Genomic DNA, 19,387 nt, shown 5'->3' on the forward strand with positions numbered 1-19,387 from the left:
TTACAAAGTTACGGCCAAAAAAATTCATTTTAAAAATCTGATACAGATAAAGTGAGATTAAAATAAAATTTAGATGCAAGTAACCTGGAAGAAGAAGGTGGAAGAGCAATGATTCGTGGTCGTGTCGTCAGCACCAGCTCACCCAAGAAAGCCTCCATCATTAAGTTCTGCAAGGTGTTGAGCAAAATGTCCTCTAGCAGGTCACAAAACTCAGGCAACCTGCAGAAATCAGATTTTCATTAAATAAATGTGTTATTTTGGCCTCTGGCAGAGTGGATCTCAACCAGGGGGGCGGGATTCACTAATGGGCCTCCGGCTCAGCACACTTCCAAGGTGTTCTTATTTGTTCTTTCAAGAACTGTCATTTTTTTATTTAAGAACCAGAGTTCCTCATGGTCTTGGAAAATCTGGTTACTGTACAGTATATGAGGAAATTTTAAAAGTGTGATTCCCGGACATGGAATAGTAATGGAAATTTCTCTGTTTTCTTTGGCAAAAATAGCTATAAAAATGTAAAATACCATATACTATAATCTAAAAGTTAATTGGTCATAAAAAGTGTGAACCTGTAAAATATTCAGTTCTTAAAACGCCTGTAAGTATGAAATTGAACTGATACTTCAATTTAACTAAATAAAGAAGTTAGGACAGCTGTTCCCAAAATCATCAGCCAACCATGGTTGCAAGTTCTGTCGTTATCAACAGTTTAACGAGTCGATGTTTCCCCGAAACCATAGTTCCAACGAACATTCACAAACAGCATCACAAAGTTGTGTAGTTGGAACTACAGCTCTTGACCTGTGGTTAGAAGCATAGTTTCTTGTTTGTATGACATGGACTTAATAAATCCCTATCTTGAACAAAATAAGAAAGCTGACATTCATTACAATCTATGCATTTCATTTTGAGTATATACACATTTAATTTACGTCTTTTCGTTTGTCAAGAAATTTTGAAGTGCTGTTTTTGAAGAGTGTGCATGTGAGTACGTGTTCTACTACATAAGAAAGAGCATATGATTAAATCTGGAAATAAAGCTAAATAATTGAGGAAAAAAAGAGAATTAGTCCTCAGATTTCATGTCCGTAATTTATACAAAAAAACCCATCTTGCATTAATTAGATCTCAAACAGAAGTTATTATCCACCACCTGCATGACATCTTGCGACACTACGGTTTTGGGAAACTGTATGACTAGCTAGTTGTTCTGTTCAACAATGCATCATACTATGGTAGTGAAGCAGCGAGTTACATCGTTGTACAGGAAACACACCCCAGAACGGTTGAAATAGCTTGCTTAAGGTTTTAAGATTGAAATACTTTTAAAGTTTTAAGTATAGTAAGGCCATGCAGTCTGACAGACAGACAGTCAGAAAGATAGATAGATAGATTGATTGATGATTGATTGATATTTTTTTAATTTAAACTGAACTCAACTGATTGGCTACATGATTAAATCAAACATATAAGAGCACTGGAATTTTACATACAATTTTAAATAGCTCTCATACCAATTTCTGAGGTATTTTTTCATTAAAGGTGCCATCGAACATTTTTTTACAAGATGTAATATAAGTCTAAGGTGTCCCCTGAATTTGTCTGTGAAGTTTCAGCTCAAAATACCCCATATATTTTTTTTAATTAATTTTTTAAACTGCCTATTTTGGGGCATCATTAACTATGCACCGATTCAGGGGCTGCTGGCCCCTTAAATCTCATGCTCCCTGCCCATCGAGCTCGCGACTCTATAATACAGTGCATTTACAAAGTTCACACAGCTAATATAACCCTCAAATGGATTTTTACAAGATGTTCGTCATGTACGCTGCATGCATGCTTCAGGTCATGTGAGTATAGTATTTATTTGGGTGTTTATATTTGATAGTATGAGTTTGATAGTACTCCGTGGCTAAAGCTAACATTACACACTGTTGGAGAGATTTATAAAGAATGAAGATGTGTTTATGAATTATACAGACTGCAAGTGTTTAAAAATGAAAATAGGGACGGCTCTTGTCTCCGTGAATACAGTAAGAAACGATGGTAACTTTAACCACATTTAACAGTACATTACATTTAGAAAGACAATTTACAAATATCACTAAAAATATCAAGATATCATGAATCATGTCAGTTATTATTGCTCCATCTGCCATTTTTTGCTATTGTCCTTGCTTGCTTACCTAGTCTGATGATTCAGCTGTGCACATCCAGACGTTAATACTGGCTGCCCTTGTCTAATGCCTTTCATAATGTTGGGAACATGGGCTGGCATATGCAAATATTGGGGGCGTACATATTAATGATCCCGACTGTTACGTAACAGTCGGTGTTATGTTGAGATTCGCCTGTTCTTCGGAGGTCTTTTAAACAAATGAGATTTATATAAGAAGGAGGAAACAATGGTGTTTGAGACTCACTGTATGTCATTTAATTCTCATTTAATTCTAGAGCACCTTTAAATTTGTCAGATGGAGGTATGGAATTGAAATACTTTAATTTAGTATTTAATTATTTTACTATATTGCCATACAAAAGTTTAAAAAACAAGCAGCTTTGTCATTACAGCAGAAATATACACATCAAATACTGTCTTGGACAGTGGGCGGCCTTGGAGTCGAAAGGTTGAGAATCAGTGCAGACTTGTGTAACCATGTGGAATTGCAAAAATAATGTTGATTGCTTTCAAACAGCATACCTGCGAATGGACTCCTGGACCTTCATCTTTATCTCCTCCTGTAGTTCTTTCAGAGACTCCCGGTCACGCTCACTCTTGGGTCTGTCTGCAGTGCTACAGTTCCCTGTAAAAGTCTTTGCTGGAGTGGCACTGGACACACCAGACATTTCTACAGGGTCCTGGCTGTCTGCAGCAGAGCGGGGTAGAGTTTGTGCGAGGAGGGCAGGAGCAGGTCGCAGCTGTGTGAAGTACGGCACCTGCTCAGTGTCGCCCTCTACCAGAGACTGCTGGAACTGAGGCTCATCTAAAAGACTCCTGTAGAAGACAGTGACCGATGTGATCTCACTTCAAGTAAGACTAGGAATGACAATGATTCTTCAAAAGAACAGCATTTTCAAAAACAGAAATCTTTTATAACATTATAAATGTCTTTACTTTTACTTTTTATCTATTTAGTGCATTTTTGATGAATAAAAGTACTGATTTCTTTCAAAAAACCTTTGAACGGTAGTCTATAAATAAGACAACGTAAGACATACTGTAGTAAAGAGATGAGCACGTGTGTGATGACGTCTTTCTCAAGACCAAGAGTGAGAGGGGGCAGGTCTGCGGGATGATGGCAGCTCTCACCTGTGCCAGACTGAGAATGCTTGGCCTGCCTAGATCTGAAGGAAATATAATAATAATATTAAACATCACATCATGACTTTATTTACTTTTAATCCTGTAATGAAAAAATTCCAGATCATTGCTGACTTTTGCACCCCATTGTACCTGTTGATGTAGTGAGTGTTGAACTGAGTGGGGAAATGTGTCTGGTACTCCATGAGGCTGTGAGAGCGTGCAGTAACACCCAGGTGGAGTAGTGTAGGACGGGGAGGCTCGGGGCGTCTCCTCCTCTCCTGCCCTGTCTGCTGCTGGGCCCGCTGCTCAGCCCGACTGGGTCTCGGTGAGGGACTGCCCACAGCATGATCACTGCTACGGATGGGCGGAAGGGTCTACCACATGGGGAACAAATCATTAGTCTCTAAACTCAAAATTTGCATGCGTCACATACTGTTACTTGTAAATAAGACTCCTTTAATTGTCTCGTCTTTGTGGTTTACCTTATATTTTTTTGTGCCAGTTTTCTGTCCAAACACTGCACCTTCCTGAGGAGTATAATTTGTTTTTTTAACATGAAGTTTTGATATAGTGAATGGGATTTGAAAGGCTACTTGTCAGCGTTAAAGATGTGTGATTTCTGACCTGTAGCAGGTCTTTCTCAGTGAGAGTAAACTCATATTTCTGTCTCTCTGTCTCCTCCTCCCACTGTCGTAGGTCTTTGTGATACTTTTCTAGCATCCTCACAAGTGTTATCTGTCAAAGAGAGCGACAGACATTTAGATGTGTTTCCAGTATACAGTGGCCCCAAAATAATGTATGTGGATCCCCTCAAGTTCAAATAGACTGCTTTTACTCAGTTGAAAGTGTAGTCATGATTGTGTTACATAACTTAGTATGTACACTACTGTTTGGTGTCAATATTTTCTTTTTTTTAAAGAAATTATTACTTTTATTCAAGAAGGATGCATTAAATTGATCAAATGTGACAGTAAAGACTATATTGTTACAAAATATTTATATTACAAATAAATCCTGTTCTTTTAAGCTTTCTATTCATCTTGATGTATCAGTTTCCACAAAAATATTAAGTAGCACAATTGTTTCCAACACTGATATTAATAAGTAATGTTTCTTGAGCAGCAAATCAGCATATAAAATGATTTCTGAAGGATCATGTGACTGAAGACTGTAGTAATGATGCTGAAAACTCAGCTTTGACATCACAGGAATAAATTACATTTCAAAATATACACAATAGAAAACGTCTCGGTTACAAAGGTAACCCTCGTTCCCTGAAGGAGGGAACGGAGACGTACGTCGGACAGACCGACGAATAGGAATCTCGCCAGAGAGGCCAATCTACTTCGAGTGTAACTAAACGAGCCAATGCACATTGGCATGCAATCATCTGCATCAGCTGCTCACCTCGCAGCGCGGGTATATAATGAGCAGCAGGTGCGTTACATCTTCAGGTTTTCGCTGAGGAGCCGAACCAAGCAGGCGGCAGCACAGCAGGACAACAACTGTGGTGACGGGACGTACGTCTCCGTTCCCTCCTTCAGGGAACTAGGGTTACCTTTGTAACCGAGACGTTCCCATTCAGTCGGTCACGTTCGACGTACGTCGGACAGACCGACGAATAGGAATCCCTACCAAAGCACCACAGGAGCTGCCCTCCTCCAGCGCTGTGTTGTAAGCCACCTGAACCCCCTTGCCTGCGGACGGTGGGACAGGGCTAACACACAGAGAGGGTCGATCACTGTTGTTCCAAAACCCATTCAGTGAGACTATTGGATAACACTGGGAAAGCGTAACCTTCGTTTGAAGGAACGCTGCGGAAGCCACATCCTTCCGCGAAGGAGTTATGTGGAGAAGTACATATGGACTAACCCTGTAGGGCTGTGCTACATATGGAAGAACTGGGGTGACTCCAACTCGATAGAGATGGGTTCTCCCAGAGGGAAAGACACGGGCTTCGTTTAGGAGCAACCGTGGAGAAGCCATATGGGATCCCCGTAGGGTCACACATATGGAACCCAGCCTAAACCCGGTTCTCAAGGATACAAACGGAGTATAGGCCTGGCGCCGGACGCTCCGCCACGTCGGCTGCCGAAGGGGTATCGGAGGACTCGACAGGGTCTGCCTTGTAGGGACTCTCTGGAGAAAATAAGCGCATGCAGCGCAGCAAGCCGACACTAAGCCGGGGCCTCTCCGTGCCTCTGACCTGAGGCGAGAACACGGGAGGAGACCGGCTCGACACGAAGGCTATAGTATCTAGCGAACTTGTTAGGTGTCGCCCAGCCCGCAGCTCTACAAATGTCTGTTAGCGAGGCGCCACGAGCCAGAGCCCAGGAGGATGCCACACCTCTCATGGAGTGAGCATGCAACCTGAGCGGGCAGGGCACGCCCTGAGCTTGGTAAGCCAGGGCGATGGCATCCACTATCCAGTGGGCCATCCTCTGCTTGGAGACAGCCTTTCCCTTCTGCTGGCCTCCGTAACAGACAAAGAGCTGGTCTGAGGTCCTGAAGCTTCGAGTTCTGTCTATGTACAGTTGCAAGGCGCGAACTGGACAGAGCAAAGCCAGGGCTGGGTCTGCCTCCTCTGAGGGCAGCGCTTGCAGGCTCACTACCTGGTCCCTGAAGGGAGTGGTAGGAACCTTGGGCACATAGCCAGGCCGGGGTCTTAGTACCACATGGCTATCACCCGGCCCGAACTCTAGGCACGATTCGTCGACCGAAAATGACTGCAGGTCCCCTACCCTCTTGACGGAGGCCAATGCCACCAGCAGCAAAGTCTTCATAGACAAAATCTTTAAGTCTGCTGACAGCAAAGGCTCAAAGGGAGCAATCTGAAGTGCTCTGAGCACCAGAGTAAGGTCCCAAGAGGGTATGGAGGGGGGACGAGGAGGATTTAACCGTCTCGCCCCCCTAAGGAACCTGACGACCAGGTCGTGCTGACCAACAGATTTGCCATCTATGTGGTCGTGGCAAGCGGAGATAGCAGCAGAATGGACTTTGAGGGTGGAGGGGACAGCCTACGCTCCAACCCTTGCTGCAAGAAGGAAAGCACGACACCGATCGAGCATCTTCGGGGGTCTTCCCGGTGAGAAGAGCACCACTCGATGAACAGGTTCCACTTCGAGGCGTAAGCACGTCTCGTAGACAGTGCGCGAGCCGAAGTGATGGTGTTAAGTACCTCGGGGGGTAAGTCACCTAGAACCTCCGCGTCCCGTCCAGGGACCAGACATGGAGTTTCCAGAGGTCTGGACGCGGGTGCCAAAGAGTGCCCCATCTCTGAGAAAGAAGGTCCTTCCTCAGAGGAATGGGCCAGGGAGGGGCTGTCGCGAGGAGTGAGAGTTCTGGGAACCAGGTCCGGTTGGGCCAGTAAGGCGCAATCAGCAAGACCTGCTCCTCGTCCTCCCTGACTTTGCACAGAGTCTGTGCAAGTAGGCTCACTGGGGGAAACGCATATTTGCGCAGGCCCCGGGGCCAGCTGTGTGCCAGTGCGTCTGTCCCGAGTGTTCCCCCGGTCATAGAGTAAAACAACTGGCAGTGGGAGGTTTCTGGTGAGGCAAACAGGTCTACCTGAGCCTCTCCGAACTCTCTCCAGATCAGCTGAACCACCTGGGGGTGGAGTCGCAATTCTCCTGGCAGCGCAGCTCGTGATAGCTCGTCGGCCACACGGTTGAGCACACCGGGGACATGAATGGCGCGAAGCGACCTCAGAAACTTCCGACTGCACAGGAGGAGATGGCGGCCGAGTTGCGACATGCGACGGGAGCGTAGACCACCTTGATGGTTGATGTATGCAACGGTCGCAGTGTTGTCCGTACGGACCAGTACATGCTTGCCCCGTAGCAGGCCTTTGAGGCGGCTCAGAGCAAGGCGTACTGCCAGCAACTCGAGGCAGTTGATGTGCCAATGCAGATGGGGTCCCGTCCAAACCCCTGACACTGCATGCCCGTTGTACGTGGCACCCCAGCCGGTGGCAGAAGCATCTGTGAACACCACAGCATGCCGGGACACCTGTTCTAGGGGCACTTCTGCCCGAAGAAACAAGGGGTCCGACCACGGACTGAAGGTTCGGCGGCACTCCTGAGTGATTGGCACCCGGAACGTGCCGCGCTTCCACGCCCATCTCGAGACTCGGCCGTGAAGCCAGTGTTGAAGCGGTCTCATATGAAGCAGACCGAGCGGTGTTACAGCCGCAGCAGCCGCCATATGTCCCAGGAGCCTCTGAAAGAACTTCAGTGGGACCGCTGTCCTGCCGTTGAACGTATTCAGGCAGTTCAACACTGACCAAGCACGTTCCTCTGTGAGGCGTGCTATCTGCTCGACCGAATCCAACTCCATACCGAGAAAAGAGATCCTCTGCACCGGGGCGAGTTTGCTCTTTTCCCAGTTGACCTGAAGCCCCAACTGGCTGAGGTGTCTGAGCACCAAATCCCTGTGTTCGCACAACTGATCCCGGGACTGTGCTAAAATGAGCCAGTCGTCTTTCGTGAAGACGCGGGGAGACAGGGCCAGCCCGAAGGGTAGGACTCTGTACTGATATGCCCGACCTTCGAACGCGAACTGCAGGAAAGGCCTGTGTCGCGGAAGGATCGAGACATGAAAGTACGCGTCCTTCAGGTCGATCGCTGCAAACCAATCCCGGGGACGGACGCATTCGAAAATGCGTTTCTGCGTGAGCATCTTGAACGGTAGCTTGTGAAGGCTCCGATTCAAGACGTGCAGATCCAGGATCGGTCGTAACCCGCCGCTTTTCTTGGGTACAATGAAGTAGGGACTGTAGAACCCTGACCTCATATCGGCTGGAGGGACCGGCTCTATCACATCCTTCGCCAGTAGGACTGCGATCTCCGCACGCAAGACAGGGGCATCGACATCTTTCACTACAGTGAAGTGGACACCCCTGAACCTGGGGGGACGCCGGGCGAACTGAATCGCATAGCCGAGCCTGATGGTCCGAATGAGCCAGCGGGACGGACTGGTGAGCGCTAACCAGGCCCCCAGAGACCGTACGAGCGGGACCAGAGGAACCACAGGCGCACCCGCAGTGGGGCAGCGAGGTGGAACGCAGGGACGCGGCCCGGGGGGCTCTCTCTGCGAGGCGGCCCGACGCGGCGTCACAGTGTGCTGTGCAACACTTACCTGCTTCCACGGGTGGACAGAGGGAGCAGTCGAGGCTTTGACTGCCTGCTGCTCGCTGCTGTCCGCTGGCGAGAGAAGAGGGGGATGAGAGTCGTGAGGTTCTTGCCCTCCCACTGCTCTCCGAGCCCTCTTCGGACCCGGAGATAGAGGAAACTGCTCTTTTATTGAGAATTTGGGTACCGCTGGCTGTTGGGCCAGCGGCGGAACAAAAACAGAAGGAAACAAAAGATTCTCCACCTGGCCCTCCTCCGGGGGAAGGAGCGGTGCGGTCACCACCTCCTGTAGAGCAGTCCTCTCCATCTCCTGGTTGCCCGTCCAAGGGCCGCTTGGACTTGGCCTTGCCACCCTTCTTCTTGGGGGGTGGCGGGACGGGCTGGGCGCCCCGACCGCGACCGGCTCCACGGTCCACGGCTGCTGCTGCTGGGGCGCGGGAGCGGGGGCGGCCGCAGGGGGGCGCCCTCGGCGACGAGCAGTCTGAGGTGCTGCGGGCGGTGGTGGAGCAGCAGCTGACCGCCTTGGCAGGATATGACTGATGGCCTCAGACTGCTTCTGTACAGTCGAGAACTGTTGGGCAAACTGTTCTCGCCGAAGAGGCCGGTCTGGGACACGGGGGAATTAAGAAACCTGACCTTGTCGGTAGCCCTCATGTCCGCGAGACACAGCCAGAGATGGCGCTCCTGGACCACAAGTGTGGACATCGCACGACCCACTGACCGCGCCATAACCTTCGTCGCACGAGGTATGCGCGTATAACCCTTCGCTGCCCCGCCGTCAAGGGTGGTGAGGGAGGAGGACCCACCGACACGGTTTCGGGCAGTAAAAGGTGCCATCCACGTGCCAGTGAGCTCTTCATGCACCTCCGGGAAGAAAGGCACTGGGGTGGGGGGCTGAGAACCAGCCCTTGCCACCCCGAGATACCAATCGTCCAACCTCACGGGTTCGGGACACGGTGGAGGATTCCACACGAGCCCGACCCTGTTGGCGGCCCGGGAAAGCATAGCCATCATTTCCGGGTCTGAATCGGGCACAGTTGTCACTCCCGAGGGAGGAAGCTGCGCCGAATCGTCATCCGCGGAAGTATCAGGCTCACCCTCCGATGCAGCGATCGACATCCGGTCGTCCTGGGGAGCTCCGAAGGATACGGATGGTACACACCTGTGGGGTGGTCCACTGCACTCCCCCGGCAGCTCTACTGGCTGCGGAGTGCAGGAGGGATGAGGGTTCCTAGGGGGTTGGTTCCCCGAAGGAAGCGCGCTCACCGTGATCCTCAGGTCACCAGTGCCGCTGCCCGAAGCAACCCGCTGAGGAGGATTGGAACGAGGCAACGGCACTGGGACTCCGCCCCTTTGCAGGAACTGGAGTCTAGACCGCAACTCCGCGACGGTCATCTTCTCACAATGGGTACATGACTCGTCCACAAACGCCGCCTCAGCGTGCCTTAAGCCCAAGCACGCGATACAGCGTTGGTGACCATCCCGAGGCGCCAGGTATCCGCATCCAGCAGCACACAAGTAGAACGACATCTTTAAAAAGACGCGAACTACTCGTGCAAGCTCTTTCAAGGACTAACTCTCTCAGTGCCGAAGCACGCAGGGGAAAGCCGCTGCAGCACAGACAGGGAATGTGCAGCCTGTCGTGTGCACTCTCTTTGCAGACGCTGCTCTTACCAGCTGTGAGAACAGCTTTTTAGCGCTCTTAAAGCGCACCGTCACCAGCCGTGAAAACGGCCTTCACGCTGATACACAGCTTATTTGCTCAAATAAAAAAGGCAAAACACAAAAGCAAAGAAGAAAAAATCGGCCCCGCTGCTGTGCTGTTCCTCCTGCACCAGACGAGAAGAGCAGTCAGAGAGAGAGCTGGCTCGTTGAAGTCCGTTCTTCAAACACTCGCTCGTAGAAACCACCGTGTTTGCTCAGTAGTTCGGCTCCGAAGCGAAAAGCTGAAGATGCAACGCACCTGCTGCTCATTATATACCCGCGCTGCGAGGTGAGCAGCTGATGCAGATGATTGCATGCCAATGTGCATTGGCTCGTTTAGTTACACTCGAAGTAGATTGGCCTCTCTGGCGAGATTCCTATTCGTCGGTCTGTCCGACGTACGTCGAACGTGACCGACTGAATGGGAACAGTTATTTTAAATTGCAATAATATTTTACAGTAGCAGCCTTGGTGAACATTAAGACTTCTTTCATAAACATATATATACATAAACATAATCATTTTTTTTGTTTTGTTTAAATCTTACTAAACTTTTAAATGAAATCTTATCAAATAAGCATACTGTATCATGTGTCTATATGTGAATGTGTTCATTGGTGTATCTTTGTATTTGTCACCTCACAAAGGAGGTCTTGCTGGTAGAAAGCGGGGCTGCCTGAGGTCTGTATTGTCAGTATGCAGAGAACACTCTCCCCTGGCGTAAGACGACCACCCTCAGGACGGATCGTTACAGTCTATGGTCAACGTTATAAACAAACACATGCGATCAAAAGTCAATATATAATGAGTAGAGTGGCCATGTTATCTAATTTTGTATATATTTTTTGTGCTGCACAACAGGAACATGCACTTCCATTTCTGTCAAGCTCCAAAAAGCAATTTGAAAGAACCCTAAAAGTGGCCCATATGACTTTTGCACTAGTTTTGAAGTCGTTATTATTTCACAAAACAAACAAACAAACAAACAAACAAAAACAGTATATGGCTTTGGAAATGGAATGACATCAGAATTTTCAATTTTGCATGATCTATTACTTAAAATCTACATACCTTCTGGCATTCTGTGCTTGTTACATTCCACTTATACAACACTTCGTCTGTGTGTGAGACATTAGTCAAAAAAAGGATGCGTGTACTTCGAGAGCACACTGGGATATCATCAAAACACACTCTCTCTTCTGACAGGAACACCACCTAAACACACAGAGAGAGAGAGAGACAAATTATTTGTGCTTCCATTTGTGGAACACTTCTTATACTGTATATGACTTGTATCGTCAAGCACTTTCTTACTTGTCCAGGTAATGGGATTCTTTGAGTGCAAGGCACAGTAATACGTCCATCCTGTACTTGAATGGGTTCTGAATCTCTTTCGTCAAAGCCTTGGCCCTCAAAGGTTACAAACATGCTGTCCCCCTCCATCACATGAATAGGAATGTCCACCTATAAAACATGGAGTTTTGCACCAAACTCAGTACAAAACACTTAATGTTATGCATAATAATGTTGCCCACAATGCCTTTTCAGATAAAAAACAATTGTTACTACATTGACTGTTTTTAGTAGCATAAACAGTACAGACCAGATGTGGGCCAGATCTGGGCCGACACTGTGTTGCTGTCAGGGATCCTACAATCTAATCAATTCCTGATAAACAAAATCAAGTCCCGCCCTACCAGAAGCCATTTCACTCGGATATACTTCACAATAGAGAAGAAAAGATTATCGCAACTTCCATTTCACAGCAAATTTAGAAGGATGTTATTGTGGAGTAACTAACACTGTATGTTTTAGCCTCCAGTGGAGAGAAAATCCACTCCACTAGGGCAGTGTGGCCTGGCTCGATCTCTCCACCAGGGTTCAGACACTGTAAGATTGGGTGACTGAAGTTCTCCTCCATCAGCTCCTCCAGTGGAGTGGTGTCAATGTGGTACCTCACTGGGAGAGTGCCTGCATTATACAGTTCATACACCTGTGCAGATTAAACATTTAGCATATTTATGACTATTAAATATAAACACATATCTAGCAGATGACTGTTAGAATGCCAATAATTAAACAATTAATACAAATATTTTTTTTTATTCACTTTATCCACTAAGGTTCTCAATGTTTTTGACTCCAAGGCCCCTATTTTCCACAACAATATCCAGAGACTCCTTTAATCTATGAACACTCCAAATTTATGTCCATTAAATGTCAGGATTCCAGAAGTTTTAAAGGGTTAGTTCACCCAAAAATGAAAATAATGTCATTTATTAATCACCCTCATGCCGTTCCACACCTGTAAGACCTTCGTTCATCTTCAGAACACAAATTAAGATATTTTAGTTGAAATTCGATAACTGATTAATCTGTGCTCCGATGCTTCCTGAAGCAGTGTTTTGAAATCGGCCATCACTAAATAAGTCGTTATTTAGGTTTTTTTTTGGTGCTCCAAAAATATTCTTATCGCTTTATAATATTAACATTGAACCACTGTACTCACATGAACCGATTTAAATGTTTTTAGTACCTTTATGGATCTTGAGAGAGGAGGTGTCCATTGCTCCCTATGGAGGCCTCACGGAGCCATCGGATTTCAACAAAAATATCTTAATTTGTGTTTCGAAGATTAATGAAGGTCTTACGGGTGTGGAACAGTATGAGGGTAAGTAATAAATGACAGAATTTTCATTTTTGGGTGAACTAACCCTTTAAGCGCTGAATGTTCTTCAGGGATCCCAATCTTTTTAGCCAATTAACTTGAATGTCTTTTGATTGTGATTTACTGGACTAAAAAAGTATTTTAATGTTATTCTTGATTTTTAGTTGTTTAGCTCATTTTAATCCATGTTTTGTCTTATTTTAAATAATTTTAAGGCCCCCTTGGCTGGCTTGCATGACCCTGTAAGCCCTTAATGGTAGATACTTTAAAATACACCAAATATATATTTTGAGGAAATCATATGTTTGGCAAGCAACATATACATTTATAATAATAATAATAAAAAATATTGATGTTTTGTCAGTGACCTTTGTTGGAGGGCTCTTAAATAATATAATATAATATAATATAATATAATATAATATAATATAATATAATATAATATAATATAATATAATATAATATAATATAATATAATATAATATAATATAATATAATATAATATAATATAATATAATATAATATAATATAATATAATAATACTTATATGTAAGATTCTATTTTAAAAAAAGAAAAAGTTTATTATATAGACGTATTATAAAACGTCAATTCAGGTAACCAATACCAACCTGTTTTGGGGGGCTGAACCCACCAATTGCCATCGGGGCAAAGATGTGCCGGTTGGAGGAAAGGTGAATGTAGCGTCTATCTCTTTCCACAGTTATTCCTGTAAAATTCAGCTAAAAGATTCGAGAATAATCTAAAATTATCAGCACACATTGTTTGTTAAAAAAAATTATGCATGTGCTGTAATGAAAATAATATTTTTTTTCTCACTAGTATCTCTCTTCCATGTGAAAGTTTCAACAAGACAGGAAGACGATCTGTCCCCACAAATTCATGTCTGGGAGAGAAGCATATGCCTTATAGTTTTCTGTGCATCCTAAAGCAACACTTCAGTGCAGAAGCACTACTGTGGTTTTTCCTGACCTGTATGTGAATTGCACTGTCCTCTGTTGGCCAGGCTGGAGTTTACCAGAACGTGGGGAGATGGAGAAAAGCCTGTGCTCCTGAATCTTCATCAGGTGGAGCTCAGACGGACTGAAATCTCCAGTCTCAGCCCAGTACTCCAGCTCAATTTGTTGGTCCTCTGGGAACAAGAATGACCTAAGGGAGACCATTTTGATAATTTATTTATATTGTCGGTGTGACTATTTGCTACTGTAAACTATCAGTAAACAAGATATGGATGCTCACCACTCAACAGGAATACTCCCTGGGTTCTTAAACAGAAGCAGAATACCGGTGGGGTCTGAGCCCAGGGGAGCAGCACTGAAGCTAAAATCCATCATGGCTGAAGTGAAAATGGAAGGGCAATGTCGAAAACTGCAGAAGGTTTTAATAAAAGAAAGAGGTGTAGAAAGAAATCTCTGAATTTATGAATGTTTTAATTGAAGCAAAACAAAAACAATACTCTGTTTAAAGTATTGCCTGTGTCTAGTGGGCACCCTGAAGGTGAGCTCAGATGGGCTAGGATCTCTGCGTAGATAAGTGTTGAGTGCATCCAGATTAAAGAGGTGCCAGAGCTGCAGTTTACTCAGCCCCTCCACACTGCCACAGCTACGGACATCCATCACCTCCAGGATGGGATACACTCCTTCGGCCTGTACATGGCATATAGATTGGGGCTCTCCTTCCACAGAGCCTGGCCACCAGAAAAAAGTTTTATATTGTGAAATTTACTCATAGCAATTCTCTCAAATGTGAAAAATGGCATATTATAGACTCTAACTTTGTGATAAATGTGTTAATAACCCAAAAGAAAATACCAGCATGAGTTTTCATGCTAGTCCACATTGCTTAATGCTGATTAGTAGTGACCAATACTGGACTAACTAAAAGGTTGCAATATGCAAGGTGTTGCAATATTGTCTAATATCATGCAAACACCAGAATCACAGTTTAAAGCATAAACAGCATTCTTTTCTTAGTACGCTACCAGAGGCACTGAGGATGTGGTAACTGATGGTCCAGCAGTAATGGGCTCTGCGAGCCGGTTTCACTGTGCAGCGGATCGGTAGCCTGCACTCAGCAGGTATGGTTCCCTTTACGTTTTCCATCTCTAGAACTAAAACAATAAAGCTTGATTGACTTGAAAGACAAAATAGCAATCATAAATATGACATAAAACAAATACACTACTGTTCAAATGTTTGGGGTCTGTAAAAGTTTTGAATGTTTTTAAAAGAATCTCTTACGAAGGCTGCATTTATCTGATCAATAATATAGTAAATATTAATACTGTGGGATATTATTACAATTTAAAATAACTGTTTTCTATTGTAATATATTTAAAAATGTAATTTATCTCTATGATGGCAAAGCTGAAATTTCAGCAGATATTAATTTAGGATTTTTTCAGGATTATTTGATGAATAGAAAGCTCAAAAGAACAAAATTTATTCAAAATATATACACTGTAAGTCTTTTCTGTCACTTTTCAATTTAATATCCGTATTATTACATCCTGGAAAAAAGGCAGTGAGCATATTTTTTAAGAACAGGGAGTTGACAATGTAAGTGTCTCCTACCCAAAGGATCTTGAGTCATGTCTTCAAGGAGGCCTGTATCAGTGACACTTTGCTGTGTGGTCAGAAAGTAGCTGACGGCACAAGGGCTGTCGTTCAGTAGAGGGACTTCAAATGACTTACAGCTTTCCACCAGTACCTCACCTAGATCTATAACAGGGTGCTCTGCCTGGGAAGAATAATTTTAGAAAGTTACGGACGATCATTTTTTATAGAAATTATAGAAAAGTGTCCACGTCCAACGCATTCAAACCCCAAGGTCACTAATCAAATGTAAGTAAATCATTGATAATGTGAACTCTGTAGTAGAGTTCAGATGTTCTTATTTCCATTCAAGCACAAGATGCTCTTTAGATCATTCTCAAATTATGTTCAATATCCCCTGATAGCACACATACATACATCACAGAGACTTCTATTTGAAATGTACATTTTCATCTGGAAGATGTATTTTTAGGCTGTTTATATGTAAAACTGCTTTCTAAAAATGTTTATCAGATGTTTGTACACAACAGAGTCTTCCAGATGAAGCACTGTTTAACTTGATCATCAGATATGTGTGAATGTAATCTAATGTAACACACCTGGAGAGAGCCTTTGGATGCCAATCCGACAGCTTTAATGGTAAGGCGGGACTTCTTGCATTGTGGTGTTTGGACAGGCCAGAACGTGAGACTGGGCTTCATGTTGTACATAATTTCCTCCTTTGGGGCAAAGGACCACTTCTGTACCTGAAAACAAACAAATACTTTCATCAATAAGATTGAAACTACTGTGTCCAAAAACACCACACTCACGCAGCCAGACCTTGGATTCATTGGGCTGTAGAATGTCTGTGTCTGGCAGTACAGACAGAACCCCTTGGTCAGCTCCACAAAGCCTCCACTTGAACTCCACTGGCACCCTGCTCAGATTCTTCACCCACAGCGTTCGTTCAGAGCGGGAGCCCAGAGCTGTGGGCTGAAAGAACAGACTGCCACCCTCCTCCATGCTCATGGAAAGCTTCTCTGCTACAGCAACCACATTCAGTACCTACAAAAAATTAAAATGGACCATTAAAATGCACTACAGCTTTCAGTTTGAGAAATTCCCATTTTTTATTAATATTTAGAAACTTCTGTTTGACAAATGAGTGACTAAAACAACAGAATAATTCTGTGAAGATTCTGAGTTTTCATGATTCTAGATTATTCTAGCTAACTAGACGTGTTTCTCTGTCGCTCAAAACATTTAATCACTCATCCAATTGGCTTTAACCACTCAGTCCGGAAACTTTTTTTTTTTGTTGTTAACATAGTGTTAACCTGTGTGTGATTGGAGCTGGCATTCAGCTGTAATGTTAAAGGGATAATGGAAGGGTGATCCGGAGATGGAGTGCATCTGAACATGAGGATCTGGTGGCTGCCTGGTGGCACCAGACCACTGGATGGCAGCACACATGCTGATGGACATTCCTCTGGGTCCAGTCTGAAGATCAAGGGCAGGTCCCCTGTATTCTGCAGGAGAATACTGCGGTATGATACCTGTTTCAGTGCAGGGAATACCTGCAGGGAGATGGATGGTGTTAAACCTAATAAGTGTATTTACATACTGTATCTTTCCATTTATGCTCTCTCACTGCATATTGGCTGTGTCCGAAAGCTTAGGCAGCTGACTTGTTGCCTATCAGGAAATGACTATCAGGGAATGACTTTGCAAGCAGCCATTGTGGAAGCAGGTTTCTAAGGCAGCATAACAGTTTAATAAATCTACAAAAAATAGAGAGAGCTTTGGTGATAGCTAGGCAAATATTTAATTACTACAATAGTAATTTCTTGCTAGAAATAACATCAAAACTAGAAAACTAGCAAAAAGCTACAAAGGTTCCTCCAAGATTCAAACTCAGTTTGCTGGATTCAAAGTTCAGAGTGCTAACCTTTACACCATGAAACCACTCCCTGAGTGCTAGCCGTCTAAGAGGCAGGTAGCGATGTGGCTAGGTGGAGGCATTTGGTCACTGGACCCCCTTGACAAAAAAGCACACAGTTGTGGCTCCTCTGATGAAACCCGGGATTGAACCGTAACCCTAATCAAGCTGAAGAGATTAAAATAAGAGCTGAAGCATGGGCTCATCCAGGATTTGAACCTGGGACCTCTCGCACCCTAAACGAGAATCATACCCGTAGACCAACAAGCCAGCATAGAACACCATCCTGCTGCTGCCTGGCCGCAAGCATGGCCGTTTGCATGGGTCAAGACACAATGAGCATTGCCAAAAAAAAACCTTGACAAAAACAATGCCAAGACATACAAGACAACCTGAGTGACCCTAGAGGTAGCGTCATGAGCGTCCACACAGATATTATGGAGCAAGACCAAGAAGTGCCTTAAAGAAGAAAGCACAATCTTTTAATTAAATCTACAACTAAATGGTAGCCAGTGCAAAGTTGCCAGCACAGAGGAAATATGGTCTCCTTTCTTGGTGCCCATTGGAAATCCCGCTGTAGCACCTGCTAGGGATCACTCCTCGCCGGTGTCTTTGAGATCAATGGACACCTTCTCACCACTGTCTCTCCACCGTCCAGGGGAATTAGCTCAAATGGTAGAGTGCTCGCTTAGCATGCGAGAGATAGCGGGATCGATGCCCGCAGTCTCCACGTGGGGCCTCGCCCTTTTACGCTTGCTTCCATAATGAGACAGACTGCGCATTTATGGCACAAAGGGACACTCCCTAGATGAGCTTCTAAGGCTCACTGCTGTTGAAAAGATTTTTTCGGACAGGGCCCTGCACACATTCGTGGCAAAAGCAGGTCCCACCGAGATTTGAACTCGGATCGCTGGATTCAGAGTCCAGAGTTCTAACCATGGAACCTTGACAGGGACTGCTTTTGCGCACCGAGCCATAGAGAATTAAAGGGTTAGTTCAGACAAAAATGAAAATTCTGTCATTAATTACCTTTCTGGACCTTGAAAGTGGTGGTTAAATTGCTGTCTATGGACGAGTCAGATAGCTCTCGGATTTCATCAAAAATATCTTTAATTGTGTCCAGAAGATGAACGAAGGTCTTATGGGTGTGGAACGACATGAGGGTGAGTAATTAATGACATAAATATAATTTTTGGGTAAACTAACTAACTAACTAACTAACTAACTAACTAACTAACTAACTAACTAACTAACTAACTAACTAACCCTTTAAGTCATTCAGCCTAGAAGCACGATAGCAAAGAGCCAGTGAAGGCTTTGCTTTTTAAGCCAACATTTCCACGATTCCGACTTCTGAGACTGCCAATTTCACCGCCACTTTACAGGTACATCAGCAGTTGCACAACACCTCTGTTTTTCTACCCATTGCAAAAAGCTACAAAGGTTTCACCAAGATTTGAACTTGGATCACTGGATTCACCACTCCCTGAGTGGTGGTCATCTGAGAAGCAGGTAGCGATGTGGCTAGGTGGAGGCTTTTGGTCACTGGACCCCTTCGATCAAAAGCACATGGCCGTGGCTCCTCTGATGAAAGCCAAGATTGAACCAGGGACCTTTAGATCTTCAATCTAACTCTCTCCCAACTGAGCTATTTTAGCCAGGTCTGCAGGCAGTTTGGCCACTGGGGATTTCTGCGAGAAGCACAGAGCTGAAGGTCCCAGAGAGCAAAACAGTGGCCCGTATGGGGAACAAACCCTTGACCTTGGCATTATTAGCACCACTCTCTAACCAACTGAGCTAACCAGCCCCACTCCGATTGTACCCCTTGACCAATGAGCCAACACAGAGGGCCTTGCTGATGCCTGGCTGCAAGCATAGCCATTTGCATGGCTCAAGACACAATGAGCATTGCCTAAAAAAAATTGACAAAAACAACGCCAAGACATATTGTGATGCTTTTTTTGTGCAAAAACAAACTGAAGGTGTAATAAAAGTTGCTTGGGAGTACTTACCCTGTTACGTTCCTCATGGGTGCAAGCTTTTCTGACCACAGAACTCCCTTCTGATACCGGATCACAATCTTGTGATAGC

The 19,387-nt window shown here is 44.9% G+C and overlaps 1 protein-coding gene across 2 annotated transcripts in view; it reads right to left on the bottom strand.

The window, feature by feature from the left end:
* The window catches only part of cfap65 (cilia and flagella associated protein 65), a 30,686-nt gene that overhangs the window by 314 nt on the left and 10,985 nt on the right, over nt 1-19,387 (bottom strand). For both annotated transcript variants that reach the window (XM_067410203.1, XM_067410202.1), the window contains exons 13-32: nt 16,695-16,934; nt 16,198-16,422; nt 15,975-16,121; nt 15,394-15,559; nt 14,802-14,930; nt 14,294-14,507; nt 14,060-14,188; nt 13,793-13,969; nt 13,640-13,706; nt 13,432-13,542; nt 11,936-12,127; nt 11,449-11,598; nt 11,206-11,349; nt 10,773-10,889; nt 3,926-4,036; nt 3,784-3,828; nt 3,452-3,675; nt 3,217-3,342; nt 2,699-2,992; nt 85-219 (exon numbers count right to left, since the gene is read on the bottom strand). In XM_067410203.1, the coding sequence (XP_067266304.1) occupies nt 85-219; nt 2,699-2,992; nt 3,217-3,342; nt 3,452-3,675; nt 3,784-3,828; nt 3,926-4,036; nt 10,773-10,889; nt 11,206-11,349; nt 11,449-11,598; nt 11,936-12,127; nt 13,432-13,542; nt 13,640-13,706; nt 13,793-13,969; nt 14,060-14,188; nt 14,294-14,507; nt 14,802-14,930; nt 15,394-15,559; nt 15,975-16,121; nt 16,198-16,422; nt 16,695-16,934 (3,143 nt within the window). The remainder of the gene's footprint in view (nt 1-84; nt 220-2,698; nt 2,993-3,216; nt 3,343-3,451; nt 3,676-3,783; nt 3,829-3,925; nt 4,037-10,772; nt 10,890-11,205; nt 11,350-11,448; nt 11,599-11,935; nt 12,128-13,431; nt 13,543-13,639; nt 13,707-13,792; nt 13,970-14,059; nt 14,189-14,293; nt 14,508-14,801; nt 14,931-15,393; nt 15,560-15,974; nt 16,122-16,197; nt 16,423-16,694; nt 16,935-19,387) is intronic.

Source organism: Chanodichthys erythropterus, chromosome 14, assembly GCF_024489055.1.
Source record: "Chanodichthys erythropterus isolate Z2021 chromosome 14, ASM2448905v1, whole genome shotgun sequence".
Classification (NCBI taxonomy): domain Eukaryota; kingdom Metazoa; phylum Chordata; class Actinopteri; order Cypriniformes; family Xenocyprididae; genus Chanodichthys; species Chanodichthys erythropterus.